At 36.5% G+C, this 20,000-nt stretch overlaps 1 protein-coding gene across 1 annotated transcript in view; it reads left to right on the top strand.

The window, feature by feature from the left end:
- Window positions 1-20,000, top strand: part of CCDC7 (coiled-coil domain containing 7) — a 150,102-nt gene that overhangs the window by 65,304 nt on the left and 64,798 nt on the right. The window contains exons 12-13 of the mRNA XM_007447300.1: window positions 10,931-11,016; window positions 16,149-16,203. Of these exons, the coding sequence (XP_007447362.1) occupies window positions 10,931-11,016; window positions 16,149-16,203 (141 nt within the window). The remainder of the gene's footprint in view (window positions 1-10,930; window positions 11,017-16,148; window positions 16,204-20,000) is intronic.

Raw genomic sequence — 20,000 nt, forward strand, 5'->3', positions numbered from 1 at the left:
AGCACAGGTCACTGCCCCCACCCCTCTTCCGGGGAGCCTGTGCAGCCCGCCACTGCCAGGTTCCCGGGATCCAGGGACAATTTCTCAGGGAGAACACACGGCGGGCCTCAGGCTGGGGCAACGTCACGCCGACTTCTGCCGCCGCAGGACCGCTCCGCACTCCGTGCCCCTCCCTGCCCCCGGCCTGAGAGCGCCAGAGCCCCCGAGTCAGCGGCTCCTTTAACGCCGTCCTGTCTGAGCAAAAAGCAGACGCCCTCCAGCGACCTACACGCAGAGGCAGGGCCAAGTCGAAAGCTGAGCCCCTGTGAGCTGTGAGAACAAAGAAGAAAAAGGGAAATCTCTCCCAGCAGCCTCAGAAACAGCGGATTAAAGCTACACAATCAATTTGATGTACCCTGCCTCTGTGGAATACATGAATAGACAGCGAATCATCCCAAATTGAGGAGGCGGACTTCTAGAGCAAGATCTATGATTTTTTCCCCTTTTCCTCTTTTTGTGAATGTGTATGTGTATGCTTCTGTGTGAGATCTTGTCTGTATAGGTTTGCTTCCACCATTTGTCCCAGCGTTCTATCCGACCATTTTTTTTTTTAATTTTTTTCTTAATAATTAATTTTAATTTAAAGAACTCTGTTATACTTTACCTTCTTTCTATCTTTCCTTCCTTCCTTCCCTTTTTGAGACAACGAATCGTCCCAAATTGAGGAGGTGGACTTGGAGAGCAAGTTTTATGATTTTTTCCACTTTACCTCTTTTTGTGAGGGTATATGTGTATGCTTCTATGTAAGATTTTGTCTCTATAACTTTGCTTCCACCATTTGTCCTAAGGTTCTATCCTTCCCTTTTTTTTTTCCTCTAAATAATTATTTTTTTAATTCAATAACTTTATTATACTTTATTTTATTTTACTGTATCTTCTTTCTTTCTGTATTTTTTCCTTCCTTCCCTCATTCCTTCCTTCCTTCCCTCCTCCCTCCCTCCCTCCTTTCTTTCCTTCTTGCCTTCTTCCTTTCTTTTCTTCTTTCTTTCTTTCTTCCTTCCCTCCTTCCTTCCTTCCCTCCTCTCTTTCTTTCTTTCTTTCTTTCTTTCCTATTTCCTCCTACTTATACTAATTCTCTCTACTTTCTCTCCCTTTTATTCTGAGCCGAGTGGATGAAAGGCTCTTGCTGCTCCAGCCAGGAGTCAGGACTCTGCCTCTGAGGTGGGAGAGCCAACTTCAGAACACTCGTCAAGAAGAGACCTCCCAGCCCCACATAATATCAAACGGCGAAAATCTCCCAGAGATCTCCATCTCAACACCAGCACCCAGCTTCGCTCAACGACCAGCAAGCTACAGTGCTGGACAACCTATGCCAACCATATAGCAAAACAGGAACACAACCCCACCCACTAGCAGAGAGGCTGCCTAAAATCATAATAAGTCCACAGACACCCCAAAACACACCACCAGACGTGGACCTGCCCACTAGAGAGACAAGATCTAGCCTCATACACCACAACACAGCCACTAGTCCCCTCCACCAGGAAGCCTACACAACGCACTGAACCAACCTTAGCCACTGGAGACAGACATCAAAAACAACGGGAGCTACGAACTTGCAGCCTGCAAAAAGGTGAACCCAATCACAGTAAGATAAGCAAAATGAGAAGACAGAAAAACACACAGCAGATGAAGGAGCAGGATAAAAACCCACCAGACCTAACAAATGAAGAGGAAATAGGCAGTCTACCTGAAAAAGAGTTCAGAATAATGATAGTAAAGATGATCCAAAATCTTGGAAATAGAATGGACAAAATGCAAGAAGCAGTTAACAAGGACCTAGAAGAAATAAAGATGAAACAGACAATGATGAACAACACAATAAATGAAATGAAAAATACTCTAGATGGGATCAATAGCAGAATAAATGAGGCAGAAGAACGGATAAGTGACCTGGAAGATAAAATAGTGGAAATAACTACTGCAGAGCAGAATAAAGAAAAAAGAATGAAAAGAACTGAGGACAGTCTCAGAGACCTCTGGGACAACATTAAACGCACCAACATTCGAATTATAGGGGTTCCAGAAGAAGAAGAGAAAAAGAAAGGGACTGAGAAAATATTTGAAGAGATTATAGTTGAAAACTTCCCTAATATGGGAAAGGAAATCGTTAATCAAGTCCAGGAAGCACAGAGAGTCCCATACAGGATAAATTCAAGGAGAAATACGCCAAGACACATATTAATCAAACTGTCAAAAACTAAATACAAAGAAAGCATATTAAAAGCAGCAAGGGAAAAACAACAAATAACACACAAGGGAATCCCCATAAGGTTAACAGCTGATCTCTCAGCAGAAACTCTACAAGCCAGAAGGGAGTGGCAGGACATACTGAAAGTGATGAAGGAGAAAAACCTGCAACCAAGATTACTCTACCCAGCAAGGATCTCATTCAGATTTGATGGAGAAATTAAAACCTTTACAGACAAGCAAAAGCTGAGAGAGTTCAGCACCACCAAACCAGCTTTACAACAAATGCTAAAGGAACTTCTCTAGACAAAAACACAAGAGAAGGAAAAGTCCTATAATAACGAACCCAAAACAATTTAGAAAATGGGAATAGGAACATACATATCGATAATTACCTTAAATGTAAATGGACTAAATGCTCCCACCAAAAGACACAGATTGGCTGAATGGATACAAAAACAAGACCCATATATATGCTGTCTACAAGAGACCCACTTCAGACCTAGAGACACATACAGACTGAAAGTAAGGGGATGGAAAAAGATATTCCATGCAAATGGAAACCAAAAGAAAGCTGGAGTAGCAATTCTCATATCAGACAAAATAGACTTTAAAATAAGGACTATCAGAAGAGACAAAGAAGGACACTACATAATGATTAAGGGATCGATCCAAGAAGAAGATATAACAATTGTAAATATTTATGCACCCAACATAGGAGCACCTCAATACATAAGGCAAAAACTAGCAGCCATAAAAGGGGAAATCGACAGTAACACATTCATAGTAGGGGACTTCAACACCCCACTTTCACCAATGGACAGATCATCCAAAATGAAAATAAATAAGGAAACACAAGCTTTAAATGATACATTAAACAGGATGGACTTAATTGATATTTATAGGACACTCCATCCAAAAACAACAGAATACACATTTTTCTCAAGTGCTCATGGAACATTCTCCAGGATAGATCATATCTTGGGTCACAAATCAAGCCTTGGTAAATTTAAGAAAATTGAAATTATATCAAGTATCTTTTCCGACCACAACGCCATGAGATTAGATATCAATTATAGGAAAAGAGCAGTAAAAAATACAAACACATGGAGGCTAAACAATACACTACTTAGTAACGAAGTGATCACTGAAGAAATCAAAGAGGAAATTAAAAAATACCTAGAAACAAATGACAATGGAGATACAACGACCCAAAACCTATGGGATGCAGCAAAAGCAGTTCTAAGAGGGAAGTTTATAGCAATACAAGCCCACCTTAAGAAGCAGGAAACATCTCGAATAAACAACCTAACCTTGCACCTCAAGCAATTAGAGAAAGAAGAACAAAAAAACCCCAGAGTTAGCAGAAGGAAAGAAATCATAAAAATCAGATCAGAAATAAATGAAAAAGAAATGAAGGAAACAATAGCAAAGATCAATAAAACTAAAAGCTGGTTCTTTGAGAAGATTAACAAAATTGATAAACCATTAGCCAGACTCATCAAGAAAATAAGGGAGAAGACTCAAATCAATAGAATCAGAAATGAAAAAGGAGAAGTAACAACTGACACTGCAGAAATACAAAAAATCATGAGGGATTACTACAAGCAACTCTATGCCAATAAAATGGACAATCTGGAAGAAATGGACAAATTCTTAGAAATGCACAAACTGCCAAGACTGAATCAGGAAGAAATAGAAAATATGAACAGACCAATCACAAACACTGAAATTGAAACTGTGATTAAAAATCTTCCAACAAACAAAAGCCCAGGACCAGATGGCTTCACAGGCGAATTCTATCAAACATTTAGAGAAGAGCTAACACCTATTCTTCTCAAACTCTTCCAAAATATAGCAGAGGGAGGAACACTCCCAAACTCATTCTACGAGGCCACCATCACCTTGATACCAAAACCAGACAAGGATGTCACAAAGAAAGAAAACTACAGGCCAATATCACTGATGAACATAGATGCAAAAATCCTCAACAAAATACTAGCAAACAGAATCCAACAGCACATTAAAAGGATCATACACCATGATCAAGTGGGGTTTATTCCAGGAATGCAAGGATTCTTCAATATACGCAAATCTATCAATGTGATTAACCATATTAACAAATTGAAGGAGAAAAACCATATGATCATCTCAATAGATGCAGAGAAAGCTTTTGACAAAATTCAACACCCATTTATGATAAAAACCCTGCAGAAAGTAGGTGTAGAGGGAACTTTCCTCAATATAATAAAGGCCGTATATGACAAGCCCACAGCCAACATCATCCTCAATGGCGAAAAACTGAAAGCATTTCCACTAAGGTCAGGAACAAGACAAGGTTGCCCACTCTCACCACTCTTATTCAACATAGTTTTGGAAGTTTTAGCCACAGCAATCAGAGAAGAAAAGGAAATAAAAGGAATCCAAATCGGAAAAGAAGAAGTAAAGCTGTCACTGTTTGCAGATGACATGATACTATACATAGAGAATCCTAAAGATGCTACCAGAAAACTACTAGAGCTAATCAATGAATTTGGTAAAGTAGCAGGATACAAAATTAATGCACAGAAATCTCTGGCATTCCTATATACTAATGATGAAAAATCTGAAAGTGAAATCAAGAAAACACTCCCATTTACCATTGCAACAAAAAGAATAAAATATCTAGGAATAAACCTACCTAAGGAGACAAAAGACCTGTATGCAGAAAATTATAAGACACTGATGAAAGAAATTAAAGATGATACAAACAGATGGAGAGATATACCATGTTCTTGGATTGGAAGAATCAACATTGTGAAAATGACTCTACTTCCCAAAGCAATCTATAGATTCAATGCAATCCCTATCAAACTACCACTGGCATTTTTCACAGAACTAGAACAAAAAATTTCACAATTTGTATGGAAACACAAAAGACCCCGAATAGCCAAAGCAATCTTGAGAACAAAAAATGGAGCTGGAGGAATCAGGCTGCCTGACTTCAGACTATACTACAAAGCTACAGTAATCAAGACAGTATGGTACTGGCACAAAAACAGAAAGATAGATCAATGGAATAGGATAGAAAGCCCAGAGATAAACCCATGCACATATGGTCACCTTATCTTTGATAAAGGTGGCAGGAATATACAGTGGAGAAAGGACAGCCTCTTCAATAAGTGGTGCTGGGAAAATTGGATAGGTACATGTAAAAGTATGAGATTAGATCACTCCCTAACACCATACACAAAAATAAGCTCAAAATGGATTAAAGACCTAAATGTAAGGCCAGAAACTATCAAACTCTTAGAGGAAAACATAGGCAGAACACTCTATGACATAAATCACAGCAAGATCCTTCTTGACCCATCTCCTAGAGTAATGGAGATAAAAACAAAAATAAACAAATGGGACCTAATGAAACTTCAAAGCTTTTGCACAGCAAAGGAAACCATAAACAAGACCAAAAGACAGCCCTCAGAATGGGAGAAAATATTTGCAAATGAATCAACTGACAAAGGATTAATCTCTAAAATTTACAGGCAGCTCATGCAGCTCAATAACAAAAAAATAAACAACCCAATCCAAAAATGGGCAGAAGACCTAAATAGACATTTCTCCAAAGAAGATATACAGACTGCCAACAAACACATGAAAGAATGCTCAACATCATTAATCATTAGAGAAATGCAAATCAAAACTACAATGAGATATCATCTCACACCAGTCAGAATGGCCATCATCAAAAAATCTAGAAACAATAAATGCTGGAGAGGGTGTGGAGAAAAGGGAACACTCTTGCACTGCTGGTGGGAATGTGAATTGGTTCAGCCACTATGGAGAACAGTATGGAGGTTCCTTAAAAAACTACAAATAGAACTACCATATGACCCAGCAATCCCACTACTAGGTATATACCCTGAGGAAACCAGAATTCAGAAAGAGTCATGTACCAAAATGTTCATTGCAGCTCTATTTACAATAGCCCGGAGATGGAAACAACCTAAGTGCCCGCCGTCGGATGAATGGATAAAGAAGATGTGGCACATATATACAATGGAATATTACTCAGCCATAAAAAGAAACGAAATTGAGCTATTTGTAATGAGGTGGATAGATCTAGAGTCTGTCATACAGAGTGAAGTAAGTCAGAAAGAGAAGGACAAATACCGTATGCTAACACATATATATGGAATTTAAGAAAAAAAAAATGTTATGAAGAACCTAGGGGTAAAACAGGAATAAAGACAGAGACCTACTGGAGAACAGACTTGAGGATATGGGGAGGGGGAAGGGTGAGGTGTGTTAGGGCGAGAGAGAGACATGGACATATATATACTAACAAACGTAAGGTAGATAGCCAGTGGGAAGCAGCCGCATGGCACAGGGAAACCGGCTCGGTTCTTTGTGGCTGTCTGGAGGGGTGGGATAGGGAGGGTGGGAGGGAGGGAGACAAAGAGGGAAGAGATATGGGAACATATATATATGTATAACTGACTCACTCTGTTATAAAGCAGAAACTAACACACCATTGTAAAGCAATTATACCCCAATAAAGATGTTAAAAAAAAAAAAAAAGATCCTTGCCAGGTAGAGTAATCTTGGTTCTTCCATTTCATTACTTTAAATATATTGTGCCACTTCGTACTGGCTTGTAGAGTTTATTCTGAGAAATCAGCTGTTAACCATATGCGAGTTCCCTTCTATGTTATTTGTCGTTTTTCCCTTGTTGCTTTTAATAATTTTTCTTTGTCTTAAATTTTTGCCAATTTGATTACTATGTGTCTGGGCATGTTTCTCCTTGGATTTATCCTGCCTGGGGCTTTCTGCACTTCCTGGGCTTGGGTGGCTATTTCCTTTCCCATGTTAGGGAAGTTTTCAAATATAATCTCTTCAAATATTTTCTCAGGTCCTTTCTCTCTCTCTTCTCCTTCTGGGACCCCTATAATGTGAATGTTGGTGTGTTTACTGTTGTCCCAGAGATCTCTTAGGCTGTCTTCATTTCTTCTCATTCTTTTTTCTTTTGTCTATTTCATGGCAGTGAATTCCACCATTCTGTCTTCCAGGTCACTTATCCATTCTTCTGCCTAAGTTATTTTGCTATTGATTCCTTCTAGTGTGTTTTTCATTTCAGTTATTGTATTGTTCATCTCTGTTTGTTTGTTCTTTAATTCTTCTAGGTCTTTGTTAAACATTTCTTGCATCTTCTCGATCTTTGCCTCCATTCTTTTTCCGAGGTCCTGGATCATCTTCACTATCATTATTCTGAATTCTGTTTTCTGGAAGGTTGCCTATCTCCACTTCATTTAGTTGTTTTTCTCGGGTTTTGTCTTATTCCTTCATCTAGTACATAGTCCTCTGCATTTTCATTTTGTCTTTCTGTGGATGTGGTTTTTGTTCCACAGGCTGCAGGATTGTAGTTCTTGCTTCTGCTGTCTGCCCTCTGGTGGATGAGGCTATCTAAGAGGCTTGTGCAAGCTTCCTGATGGGAGGGACTCCTGCCAATTATTTTATGGCATCTTCATCATTACACAGGGCAAAGGCTAGGAAAATAACAGGAGAGCTGAGACTGTACCTGCAGCTCCCCTTGGCTCTGCAGAGTGCCTGTAGTTACATTAGCTGACTCCTTATTTATTCCACTTCTGCCATCACCTGGCTTTCTATTATAGCTTCCTAAATAGGAGCTCCTAGATATATATATTTTGGTATGCTATTGCTAGAAAATATTACTGCCTAAAACAATGCAAATCTTTTACTACATAAAAAAGATTTGTTTCTGTTCTTTCTTTTCTGTTCTTTTAGCGTTGTGTATTCCTACACCAATGCCTGAGATCTTTAATGGTTATATATTTGTTGTAAGTCCTGGTATTTTGTGGGCAAGTTAACCCACCTTGTAATATATGAGAATTTATTTGTTTTTGGTCTTTGCACTTTCTTGTAAATTTTAGAGTTAATTTGTCAAATTCTACTATTGCACTCAAGCTGTACATCAAATTTGAGAGATTTACATATAGGATATCGAGATACATCTTTTTGTTTACAAACATTAAATGTTGCAATTTTGGAAAGTTTTGTAATGCTTACAATCAGTGCTTATGATTTTCTTCATAAAGCTCTTATTCATTTTTGTTAGGTTAATCTTAGGTACTTTGTATTTTTATGCTATGTTATTTGTATCTTTTAAAATATTTTAAAGCTATTGCTAGAGAAATGTAACAAATTTTTGTATATTGAATTTTCCATCTACAAACCTAGCTACTATCATAATGGTTAGATTTTTATTTCCTACTTTCGTAATTGAAGTATCTGTAAATGATTGCCTAAATTTTCTTGCTTTCCAACTTGTAATACTTTCTTCTTCTTGCCTTGCTACACTGGGAAAGACCTCTAGAATAATACTGAATAGACAGTATGAAAGCAGGCATTTTTTGTCGTTGTTGTTCCTGATATTAAGGGGAATGTTTTCTTGTTTTTTGTTATTAGTCAGCCTGCCTTTCTGTCTCTCTTTCTCTTTCAAAACCATGTATCACGTTAAAGGATGTTTCCTCTTCCCATAATATTTTTTCATGAATATTTTTTTTATGCTCCCTAAAATTCTTCTAGCCTCTGCAACTGTTGCCTTATTTCAAAGCCATTTCCATAGTTTTAGTTATGTGTTGCAACAGCACCCTACTTTCAGGTAGCAAAATCTGTATTACTTTTCAATTTGCTGCTCAGTGGGTTACTTTATTGGCTGCTTTAGGGTTTACAGTCTTGTTTTTAACTTACTGTAGTTTCTATTCAAATGACATTGAATCACTTCATGTATAAGAATCTTGAAACATACTTTCATTTGTCCCTTTCTGGCCTTTGTGCAATTGTTTTTATACATTTTACTGCACAACACATTGTTATTAATTTTGCTGTAAGATATTACCTTTTATAGAGATTTAAATAACAAGAAAACAGTCTTTATATTTACCCACATAATTATCATTTGTGGTATTCTTCTTTGTGTTTTTTCTTATTTCTATCTGGTCTCATTTTTCTTCTCCTTGAAGGATTCTTTATCTTTTTTATTGTGCAGGGCTGCTGCTGCTGAATTCTTTCACCTCTTTGATTTCCAGACAAAAAAAAATTTATTTTGCCATCAGTTTTGAAAGATATTTTTCCTGGATAAAGAATTCTAGCTTGAGTGGTTTAAAGATATTGCTCCTTTGTCTTCAGGCTTGCGTTATTTCTTACAAGAAATCTGTTCTCTTGTTTATTCTTGTGTGTATTCTGCTTTTCTCCGCTGTCTGCTTTAAAGATTTTCTTTTTATTGCTGCTTTTAAATAATTTGATTAAGGTGTATCTTGGGGGGTAGTTTTCCTTGTACTGTTGTGGATTTGTGGATATACAGTTTTCATCAAAGTTGAAAAAAATTGGCCATTATTTCTTCAAATAGTTACTCTCTTTTCCCACCCCTTCTCTCCGTGAATTCCAACTGTAAGTATATTAATCCACTTGAAGTTGTCGCACAACTCACTGATGATCTGTTCATTATTTTTTAGTCTTTTTTCCTTTTCGTTATTTTAGTATGTTTTGATTGCCAGTATATTAGATTTTTCTTAATAGGAAATATGTACCAAAACTCGTGTTTAAACTGGAAAATTATTTGGCAACCTTAACAATTCTCATTAAAAATGTATTATTATACTTATTTTCTATATTTTATAGGAATTGTTACGCTTGGGGTTTAACTTGTGAGAACTTTGCTACAGTGAATTTGGTATCTGTTGGAGGTTGTGGTCTGAAATAGGAAATGATCTCCCAATACCTAATAGTGTCTATTATTAAGCTCATTTAAAATTTTCAATACTCTAATTGTCAAATTTTTTCTATACTTTCTTGTAGAAAATAATCCAGTACCACATAGTAGTTCAAGAATACTTTAAAACCTGTGGTCACTTCTGCTCTAATATTTGTTTTGAAATGCAGATTTGTTACAACATGACAGAACAGTTTGAGCATAATGTGAATTTTACATTTGCTTATGTACAAATTCATCTGAAAATAGTAGTAGGTGAATGTAGAAAAACAGCTTCTACAAGCTTCTTCGGTTTACCATGTGTATTGTGTGCCACACCAGTCCACATATGGTGTTACAACTTTTCATGCAATTTCAGGTAGCCTTCCTTCCCATACTGCATAATAACTCACAAGTTGAAATCTGTTTGATGCTCATTTCCAAAAACAAGCTTCATGTCTTATTCAAGATAATGAGCTATGTTTCTCGTAGTATGTATTTCTTAATCATTTAACTGTATAAAACTGGATTAATGTTCTTATTAAGTTTTTATTTTTTTTAATGTATCATCAACAGTTTTTTTGCGTTCTGTGCACCTTACCCCATTTTCCTCATATATCCTGCAGTTTTTATCATATGATTTTTCACAGTGAGGTGATTTTCAGGATGTTGTATGCAATGTTATAGCAGAACTGACTGTAATTTGTCAAGGAATTCAATTGTTGGATATGCATTAGCTTATTTGCAACTTACGTTCTGTAAAGCACTATAACAAACATTCGGCCTATATCATTAATTTTGTTTTGCTTTTATTCAGATAATTTGCCTTGAAACATAGTATAGTGATTCTCAAAGTAAAATGGCAATCTTAGTAATGTGTATTATCATGTATTTACCTATAATTTATGGTCTCCTTAACTGTTTATTTCTGGCTTATATAAAACTACATAGAAAACAAAGGCTACAAGTGAGCGACAAAAGAAAACTATGAAAATGGAGAAGAAAAAAGACGAAGGAATATCTGAAGATTCAGAAGAGTAAGACATAAAGATACTTGTTAATAGTTTTTACTTATAAACTTATATTTTCATTTTATACAGTTTAGGGTCATATAAATATAACTTATTAACAGGTTTCTGAAAAAACATAGCATTAGCAAATATATAGTTTTATAAGCAGACCAGGATATGATTGTGGGAGAAAGCTGAGAAGGGAAGAGCAAAGAACTAAAAATGGGTTAGAGTAGAATAAATCACAAGATATTCAGGAATAGGTAAACAATTAAATACAAATAATTTTAGGGAAAAAAGGATTTACAATGTTTTCTTGATGGTTTAGCTAGTGATTTGTAATTTGTATGTTAATCCCTCTCCCCAGTCTGGGCTCTTCATTTTTACTGTACTTCTTGGTTGTCTTATTTTATTAAAAAAAGTATCTATTTTTAATGTATATGGGTTATTGTAAAGTGGCCTTACCAAGAGAATATTTTCTTTACTAATATAAAATAATTTGTGCAGTTGGAATTTTCTTGATCAAACCCTCATATAAATATATAGTTTATTAACAAAACTGTGAATTCAAACTTTATAGAGTTCCACAAATTCTGAAAAGAAATTCATCAGACAAATGGCCTTTTCTTGAGGAAAGAAAAGATGACCAGAGAAGAAAAAATGACCAATGTACTTTGGAAATCCTTTTCCCATCTCAACGTACCATATTTTAATCATACCAACGAGATGTCAGTTTGAGAAATGTTATTCAGTTATTTATCATTTAACCTTTATGAATTTTATGGCTTTTAAAAATATGAATTTGTTATGAAATTTTACTTTCTTTTTTATTCAAGTATAATTGGCTTATTATATTAGTTACAGGTATATGACACAGTAATTCGATATTTTAATACATTACAAAATGATCACCATGATAAGTCTGTCACCACACAAAGTTATTATGATGTTAATGACTATATTCCCTATGCTATACATTACATTCCATGACTTATTGATTTTATAACTGGCATTTTGTATTTCTTTATCTCCCTTACCTATTTTAATTATCCCCCTTCCCTCCTCCCCTCTGGAAACCACCAGTTTGTTCTCTGTACCTATGAGTTTGCTTCTGTTTTGCTGTGTTTGTTCATTTGTTTTTTAGATTCCATATATAAGTGAAATCATACAGTATTTGTCTCTTTGTCTGACAATCCATGTTGTCACAGATGGCAAGATTTCATTCTTTTTTATGGTTGAGTTATATTACATCATATATATGGTATCTATATCTATATCTGTATATACACACATACATACCACATCTTCTTTATCCATTCATCTATTGATGGGTACTTAGGTTACTTCCATATCTTGGCATTTATAAATAATGATGCAATGAACATAGGGGTGCATGTATTTTTTTGGGATAGTGTTTTTGTTTTCTTTGAAAAAATACCCAGAAGTGGACTTGATGGATCATATGGTAGTATTATTTTTAATTGTTTGAAGAACTCCCATACTTTTTTTTTATACTGACTGCACCAATTTACATTTCCACCAACAAAGCACCAAGGGTTCCTTTTTCTCCACATCCCTGCAGCACTTGTTATTTGTTGTCTTTTTGATAATAGCCATTCTGACAGGTATAAAGTGATATCTCATTGAGGTTTTTTTTTTCCTTGTTTTTTTTTTTTTCTTGTGGTACACAGGCCTCTCACTGTTGTGGCCTCTCCCATTGTGGAGCACAGGCTCCGGACGCGCAGGCTCAGCGGCCATGGCTCACGGGCCCAGCCGCTCCGCGGTATGTGAGATCTTCCCGGACCGGGGCATGAACCCGTGTCCCCTGCATCGGCAGGCGGACTCTCAACCACTGCGCCACCAGGGAAGCCCCTCATTGAGGTTTTAATTTGCATTTCCCTGGTGATTAGTAATGTTGAGCATCTTTTCATGCACCTGTTGGCCATCTAGACACCTTGTTTGGAAATATGTCTATTCAGGTTCTCTGCCATTTTAAAATCAGATTTTTTGGTTTTTTTGATGTTAAGTTGTAGGAGTTCTTTGTATTTGGATATTAACTCCTTATCATTTGTATCATTTGGGAATATCTTCTCCCATATAGTAGGCTGACTCTTCATTCTGTTGATAGTTTGCTTTGCTGTGCAAAAGCTTTTTTTAGTTTGATGTAGTTCCATTTGTTTATTTTTCCTTTTGTTTCTTTTGCCTGAGGAGACATATACCAAAAATATGGCTAACACCAATGTCAAAGAGTGTACCACTTATGTTACCTTCTAGGAGTTTTATGGTTGCAGGCCTTATAGTTAAGTCTTTAATCCACTTTGAGTTTACTTTTGTATATGGTGTGAGAATGTAGTCCAGTTTGATTCTTCTACAGTACATGTAGCTGTTCAGTTTTCCCAACATCATTAATTGAAGAGGCTGCCTTTTTCCCATTGTATATTCTTGCCTCCATTGTCTTAGATTCATTGACCATATATGTATGAATTTATTTCTGGGCTCTCTGTTTCATTGAACTGTGTGTCTGTTTTTGTCCAGTGCCATACTGTTTTGATTACTATATCTCTGTAGTATAGGTTGTAATCAGGGCACATGATACCTCCAGCTCTGTTCTTTCTCAAGATTGTTTTGGCTATTTGGGGTCTTTTTGTGTTACCATAGAAATTTTAGAATTATTTGTTCTAGTTCTGTGAAAAATGCCATTGGTTTTTTTTATAGAGATTGTACTGAGTCTGTAGATTTCTTTTGGTAGTATGTCATTTTAACAATGTTAATTCTTCCACTCCATAAGCATGGAATATTTTTCCATTTGTTAATGGTATTTTTAATTTCTTTTATCACTTTCTTACAGGTTTCCAGGTTCAGGTCTTTTACCTCCTCAGTTAGATTTATCCCTAAGTACTTTATTCTTTTTGATACAATTACGAATGGGATTGTTTTCTTAATTTCTTTATCTGATAGTTTGTTGTTAGTGTGTGAAACCCAAGAGATTTCTGTATATTAATTTTGTATCCTGCAACTTTACTGAGTTCACTTATTGTTTCTAATAGTCTTTTTTGGTAGCATCTTTAGGATTTTCTAAATGTAGTATCATGTCATGTGCAAACAGTGACAGTTTTATTTTTTTCTTTTCCAATTTGGATTCCTTTTATATCTTTGTCTTGTCTGATTGCTGTGACTAGGACTTCAGTTTCAACATTATGTTGAATAAAGGTGATGGGCATCCTTGTCTTATTCTTGATGTTACAGGAAATGTTTTCAGCTTTTTCTTGTAGCATATGATATTGGCTTTGGGTTTTTCATATAGTACCTTTATTATGTTGAGGAATGTTCCCTCTGTATCTACTTTGTTGAGAGTTTTTCTCATAAATGGATTTTGAACTTTGTCAAAAGCTTTTTCTGCATCTATGAAGATGATCATATGATATTTATTCTTTGTTTTGTTAACATGGTGTATTATGTTAGTTGTTTTTTGGATGTCAAATTATCCTTGAAACCATAGTTAGAATCCCACTTGATCATGGTGTATGATCCTTTTAATGTATTGTTGAATTTGGTTTGCTAATATTTTGTTGAGGATTTTTGTATTTATATTTATCAGTGATATTGATTTGTAACTTTCCTTTTTTGTGGTGTCTCTGTCTGGTTTTCATATCAGGGTGATGCTTGTCTCATAGAATGAGTTCAGAGTGTTCCCTTCTCTTTAAATTTTTTGAATAGTTAGAGAAGGGTAAGTGTTAACTCTTTCTTAATGGTTGTTAGAACTCACCTGTGAAGTGATCTGGTCATGGACTTTGTTCATTGGGAGTTTTTTGATTACTGATTCAATTTCATTTCTGGTGATCACTCTGTTCATATTTTCTGTTTCTTCCTGATTCAGTCTTGGGAAATTGTACATTTCTAGGAATTTATCCATTTTTTTCTAGGTTGTCCATTTACTGTGTATAATTGTTTGTACTAATCTCTTATGTACTTCTGTGGTGTCAGTTGTAATTTCTCTTTCATTTTTTATTTTATGTATTTGGGACCGCTCTTTCTTTTTTTCTTGTTTAATCTGGATAAAGTTTTGTCAGTTTTGTTTAACTTTTCAAAACCAGCTTTTAGTTTCCTTGACCTCTTTTATTATTTCTTTTAGTCTTTATGTTCCAATCTGTATTATTTATTTTCTTTTACTAATTTTAGACTTTATTTGTTCTTCTCTTTCTACTTCCTTTAGGTGTAAGATGAGATTGTTTATTTGAGATTTTGTGTGTTTGTTTCCTGAGGTAGGGTGCCAGATCCTGCCTCATGTGGTGGTTGCTGGCCTGCTGGTGGGCAGGGCTGGGTACCCAGGCTGGGGGTCAGGGGCTCCTTGGGCTAGTGTCAGCCTGCTGGTGAGTGGGTAAGCCCCTGGTACTAATAGTCTAGAGGGAGGATTCCAAAATGGTGCTTGAGAGCACCTTGTCCTCATGGTAGAATGAGCTCCCCAAAATGGGTGCCGCCAGCCTTTGTGTCCCCAAGGGGAGTCCCAATTGCCTCCTACCTCTCCAGGAGGCTCTCCAAAATCAGCAAATGGTCTGACCCTGGCTCCTTTTAAATTACTGCCCCTACACTGGGACTCAGCGTGTGAGATTTTGCATGTCCCAGAAGAGTGGGATCTACGTTTCCTACAGCCCTCCTGCTCTCCAATATGCAAGCCCTGTTGGCCTTCACAGGCCAGCAGGGCTTGCATATTGTTCTTGGGGCTCATCTTCTCAGTGTTGGACCCCTGGGGTAGGGAGTCTGATGTGGAGCTCAGACCCCTCACTCCTTGGGGGAGAACAAATGCAATTGTGATTATCCTCCCATTTGTGGGTCACCTACCCAGGAATGTGGGTCTTTACTGTACTGAGTCTTTACCCCTCCTATCCATCTCATTGTGGTTACTTCTTAATATCTTTACTTGTGGACAGTCTTTTTTGGTAGTCTTCATGTCATTCTCATCAATAGTTGCTCTGTAAATAGTTGTAATTTTGGTGTGCCTGTGGGAGGAGGTAAGTTTGGGGTCTTCCTACTCCATCATTTTGGGTGCATCTCTCAAAATTTCATTTCTTTAAAATGGTTTAACTACTCATCAAGAAAGCAAAGTAGTCATGCAAATATCATAAAATATCATGATATATTTAAAAACATTTTTTTTTCAGGAAGAAGTCTATAGTGAAAGAGCTTAAAGTAAAAGAAGATATGCCTCAAGTCCAGGTAACACAGAATCTCTGTGCATCTAAATGTGATTAATAAGGCTCTGATAATTGTATATATAGACAATATTAGTATGTATATGAATATAGGTGTGTATGTATGTGTGTTTGTGAGTGTATATGTGTACTAAGTTTCTTCCTAAGATACTTCTTTCTTGTCAGTTGACTTTTCTCAGCAAGTTTCGAAAACCAAATGGTAAATTTAGACACATTTACTGTCATGGTTATGAAAATTACCATAGTTCACTCAATTATAGGCAGTATCATGGAGGAAAGAACATCATATTATGAGTCAGAGCAGACTTACTAGTTAAGTGACATTGGACAAGTCCCTTTAACCCACTTGAACTTCATATTTTTCATCACTAAAATGGGTAAAACAATAGCTTCCCTATCTATTTTAAGAAGGTATAAGAGATGCAAGAAGCAAATAGGAAAAATTTTCAGAGATTGTAAATGTAGCCCACCCTTTTTTATGTGATCCAATGAAAAGAATACAAGTAACCCTTTGTTTCATCTTGTCTTTGGTAAACTTCCTTTTGCTACAAGTTAACTTCTTAACTATCAGAGCATCATGTCACCCATTTGGTCACTCTCATCCCGTGAGTGGCTGGACTTAAGTGTCCTACAAGTATGTACCTGCATGATTCAAGAATCAAATAACATAAATTTGCAAAGAAAATGAGAGTACTGCTTGAAATACTGAATATAAAATGAACAATATGCTTTTAGTTTTCTATTTCTGCATAACAAGTTACCTCACATTTTGCAGCTTAAAACAATTTAAATTGTTTCATAGTTTTGAATGGCTTAGGAGTCTGAGCATGGCTAATCTGTGTCCTATGCTCAAGGCCTCACCATACAGCAGTCAAGGCGTTGGCTAGGCTCTGCTTTTTTTGGTCACTTGGGGTCCTCTTCCAAGCTTAAGTAGATGTGGCAAATTTCAGTTCTGTGCAGTTGTAGGACTGGGGCATTTAGCCATGTGGCCTTCTCCATAAGCAGTTTACATTATAGCATCTCACTTCTTTAAGGCCAGCAAAGAGTCTTTCTTGCTAAGACAGTCTCATGCAATATAATATAATCATGAGAGTGACACCTTATCACCTCAGCTATGTAGTTGATCCTTGAACGACATGGAGGTTAGGAATGCCATCCCTTCCCTCACAGTCGAAAATTTGCATACTGCTATCTCTGCCTCAAAAACAAAGGAATTGATAAATTCCAAAGGAATTTATCCAGGAAGGCAAAACAGCTAGGGTAGAGTCAGGACTCAAACCCTAGTTCTTTTCTTTTCTTTTCTTTTTTCTTTTTTTTTTTGCGGTACGCGGGCCTCTCACTGTTGTGGCGTCTCCCGTTGCGGAGGACAGGCTCTGGACATGCAGGCTCAGTGGCGTGGCTCACGGGCCCAGCCACTCCGCAGCATGTGGAATCTTCCCAGACTGGGGCATGAACCCGTGTCCCCTGCATCGGCAGGCGGACTCTCAACCACTGCGCCACCAGGGAAGCCCCAAACCCTAGTTCTTTTGATTCCACATATTGTGATCTCTAATCGAACACACTTTTCCCTATACTTAGTTGATATAAAGATCTGTAAAATGAAAATATAGGTACAGTATTCATTGAAAAATATCCTTGTATAAGTGGACGCAGGCAGTTCAAACCCATGTTGTTCACAGGTCAAATATATAATACAGTCTAATAAGTGGATTGGCATCTCATCACTGTGCAATATTCTGTTGGCTAAAAGCAAGTCACAGGTTGTATTCACACTAAAAGGAGTGGATTATACAGAGCATAACTTTAGGGATGGAGATCATGGAGGCCATTTTAGAATTCTGCCTACCATACCAGGTGATTTTATATAGAACAGCATTTTGTGTGTATTTTAAAAACATTTATTATAATTCCATTTTTTAATTAATATTATAAGTCTTGAAACTAGTGTTTTAGTTCATTTGGGCCATGTCTTAGTCCCTTCAGACTGCTTTAACAAAATATCAGGGATTGGGTAGCTTATAAACAACAGAAATTTATTTCTAACAGTTCTGGGGGCTAGATGTTCAAAATCAGAGTACCAGCATGATGGGGTGAGGGTCCTCTTCTGGCTTTCAGAATTCTTGTATTCTCATATGGCAGAAGGAGAGCTTTCTCAGGCCCCTTTTATAAGGGTGTTAATCTCATTCATGAAGGCTCTGCCCTCATGACCTAATCACCTCCCAAAGGCTCTGCCTCCTAATATGATCACAGTGGGTATTAGGATTTCAACATAATGAGTTTGGGGGCAGGACACAAACATTTGACCATAGCAGGCTTCTATAACAAAATACTTTAGACTGGGTAGCTTAAATAACACACATTTATTTCTCACAGTTCTGGAGGTAGGGAAGTCCAAATATCAAGTCACCAGAAGATTTGGTGTCCAGTGAGAACCTGATTCCCGGTTCATAGATGGCCATATTCTTGCTGTGTCTTTACATGGCAGAAATGGCAAAGGAGCTTTCTAGAATCTCTTTTATAGGGTGCTAATTCCATTCATGAGGGTACCACCCTCATGACCTATTCATCTCCTAGTGGCTCCACCTCCAGATACCATTACATTAGGGATTAGATTTCAGTATATGAATTTTGGGGGGGCACAGGCATTCAATTTGTAGCAGATAGTGTCATTTAAAACTTTTTTTCTGAATTTAAAATAAAAATTTTCTGTGTGAGTATAATTTTTTCTGGAGAAGGTCTGTGGATTTAATGAGAATTTTAAAGGAATTTGGGAATTTATCTCCCTCCTCCAAAACTCCATTATGAACTATCACTGATCTAGACCATTTTACAGAGACCAATAGAAGCTAAAATGTGACTTGCTTAGTTTAGAGAACAAATTGGTACTGAAATCTGAACTGCAAACATGACTCTCTGAATCCTGCTTAGCATTTGCAATTACAGTCAGTCCTTGAACAACATGGGTTTGTACTGTGAGGGCCCACTTATACATGGATTTTTTCCAATAAATATGTACTGTAGTACTACACAATCTGTGGTTGGTTGAATCTGCAGGTGTGGAACCATGTATACAAAGGGCCAGCTGTAAATTCATATGTGGATTTTCCGTTGGGTCGGTTCCTGTAACCCCCATATTTTTCAAGGGTCAGTTATAGGGAAAATGTATTCGGTTTTGCTTCCTCAGGCAGGCATGGGTATTAGAACCAGTTGGTATTATTATCTATCTGTCCAAGTAAGTATAATGTTTGTAAAATTTTTTAATAAGTCATGTAAAACTATATTTTAGTTTTTTTACATGACATAGTTTTTTTATTAGTTGTTCATTAGGGTATGGATTGGATTTTGCAGTCAGGGAGAACAACTAGAGAGTTTTTGCAATAATTTAACTCAGTGATAAACTAGCTAATTATAAGTTAAATGTATTAAGATAGAAATGTAAATAGCATTTCTTACAATCCAAATTTTACTGTTGCCAAATGGAAAGATTTAATTTTATAAAAATATTAATCCCTTAAAATTAATAAATGTACTGCATTTCTAGTCAGAATTCAACAAGGACTTTTTTAAAAGGGAGAAATGATGTGAAGCTTATGTAGAATTTACCTGTAAAATTATCTAGGAGCCTTTTAAAAAATGGTAGCTCTTTGACCAGTTTCCAAATTCCTTTTGAGATTATTGGTGCATCTATTTTTGTAGTTTATATTTTCATATAAATTTATCCATTTCTAATGGTTTTTCAAGTGTACTGCTTGAATTTTACGTTATATGTTTTTTTTTTCCTGTATCTCTATTTCTAACTTC

This window comes from Lipotes vexillifer, unplaced genomic scaffold, assembly GCF_000442215.2.
Source record: "Lipotes vexillifer unplaced genomic scaffold, Lipotes_vexillifer_v1.1 scaffold297, whole genome shotgun sequence".
NCBI lineage: Eukaryota > Metazoa > Chordata > Mammalia > Artiodactyla > Lipotidae > Lipotes > Lipotes vexillifer.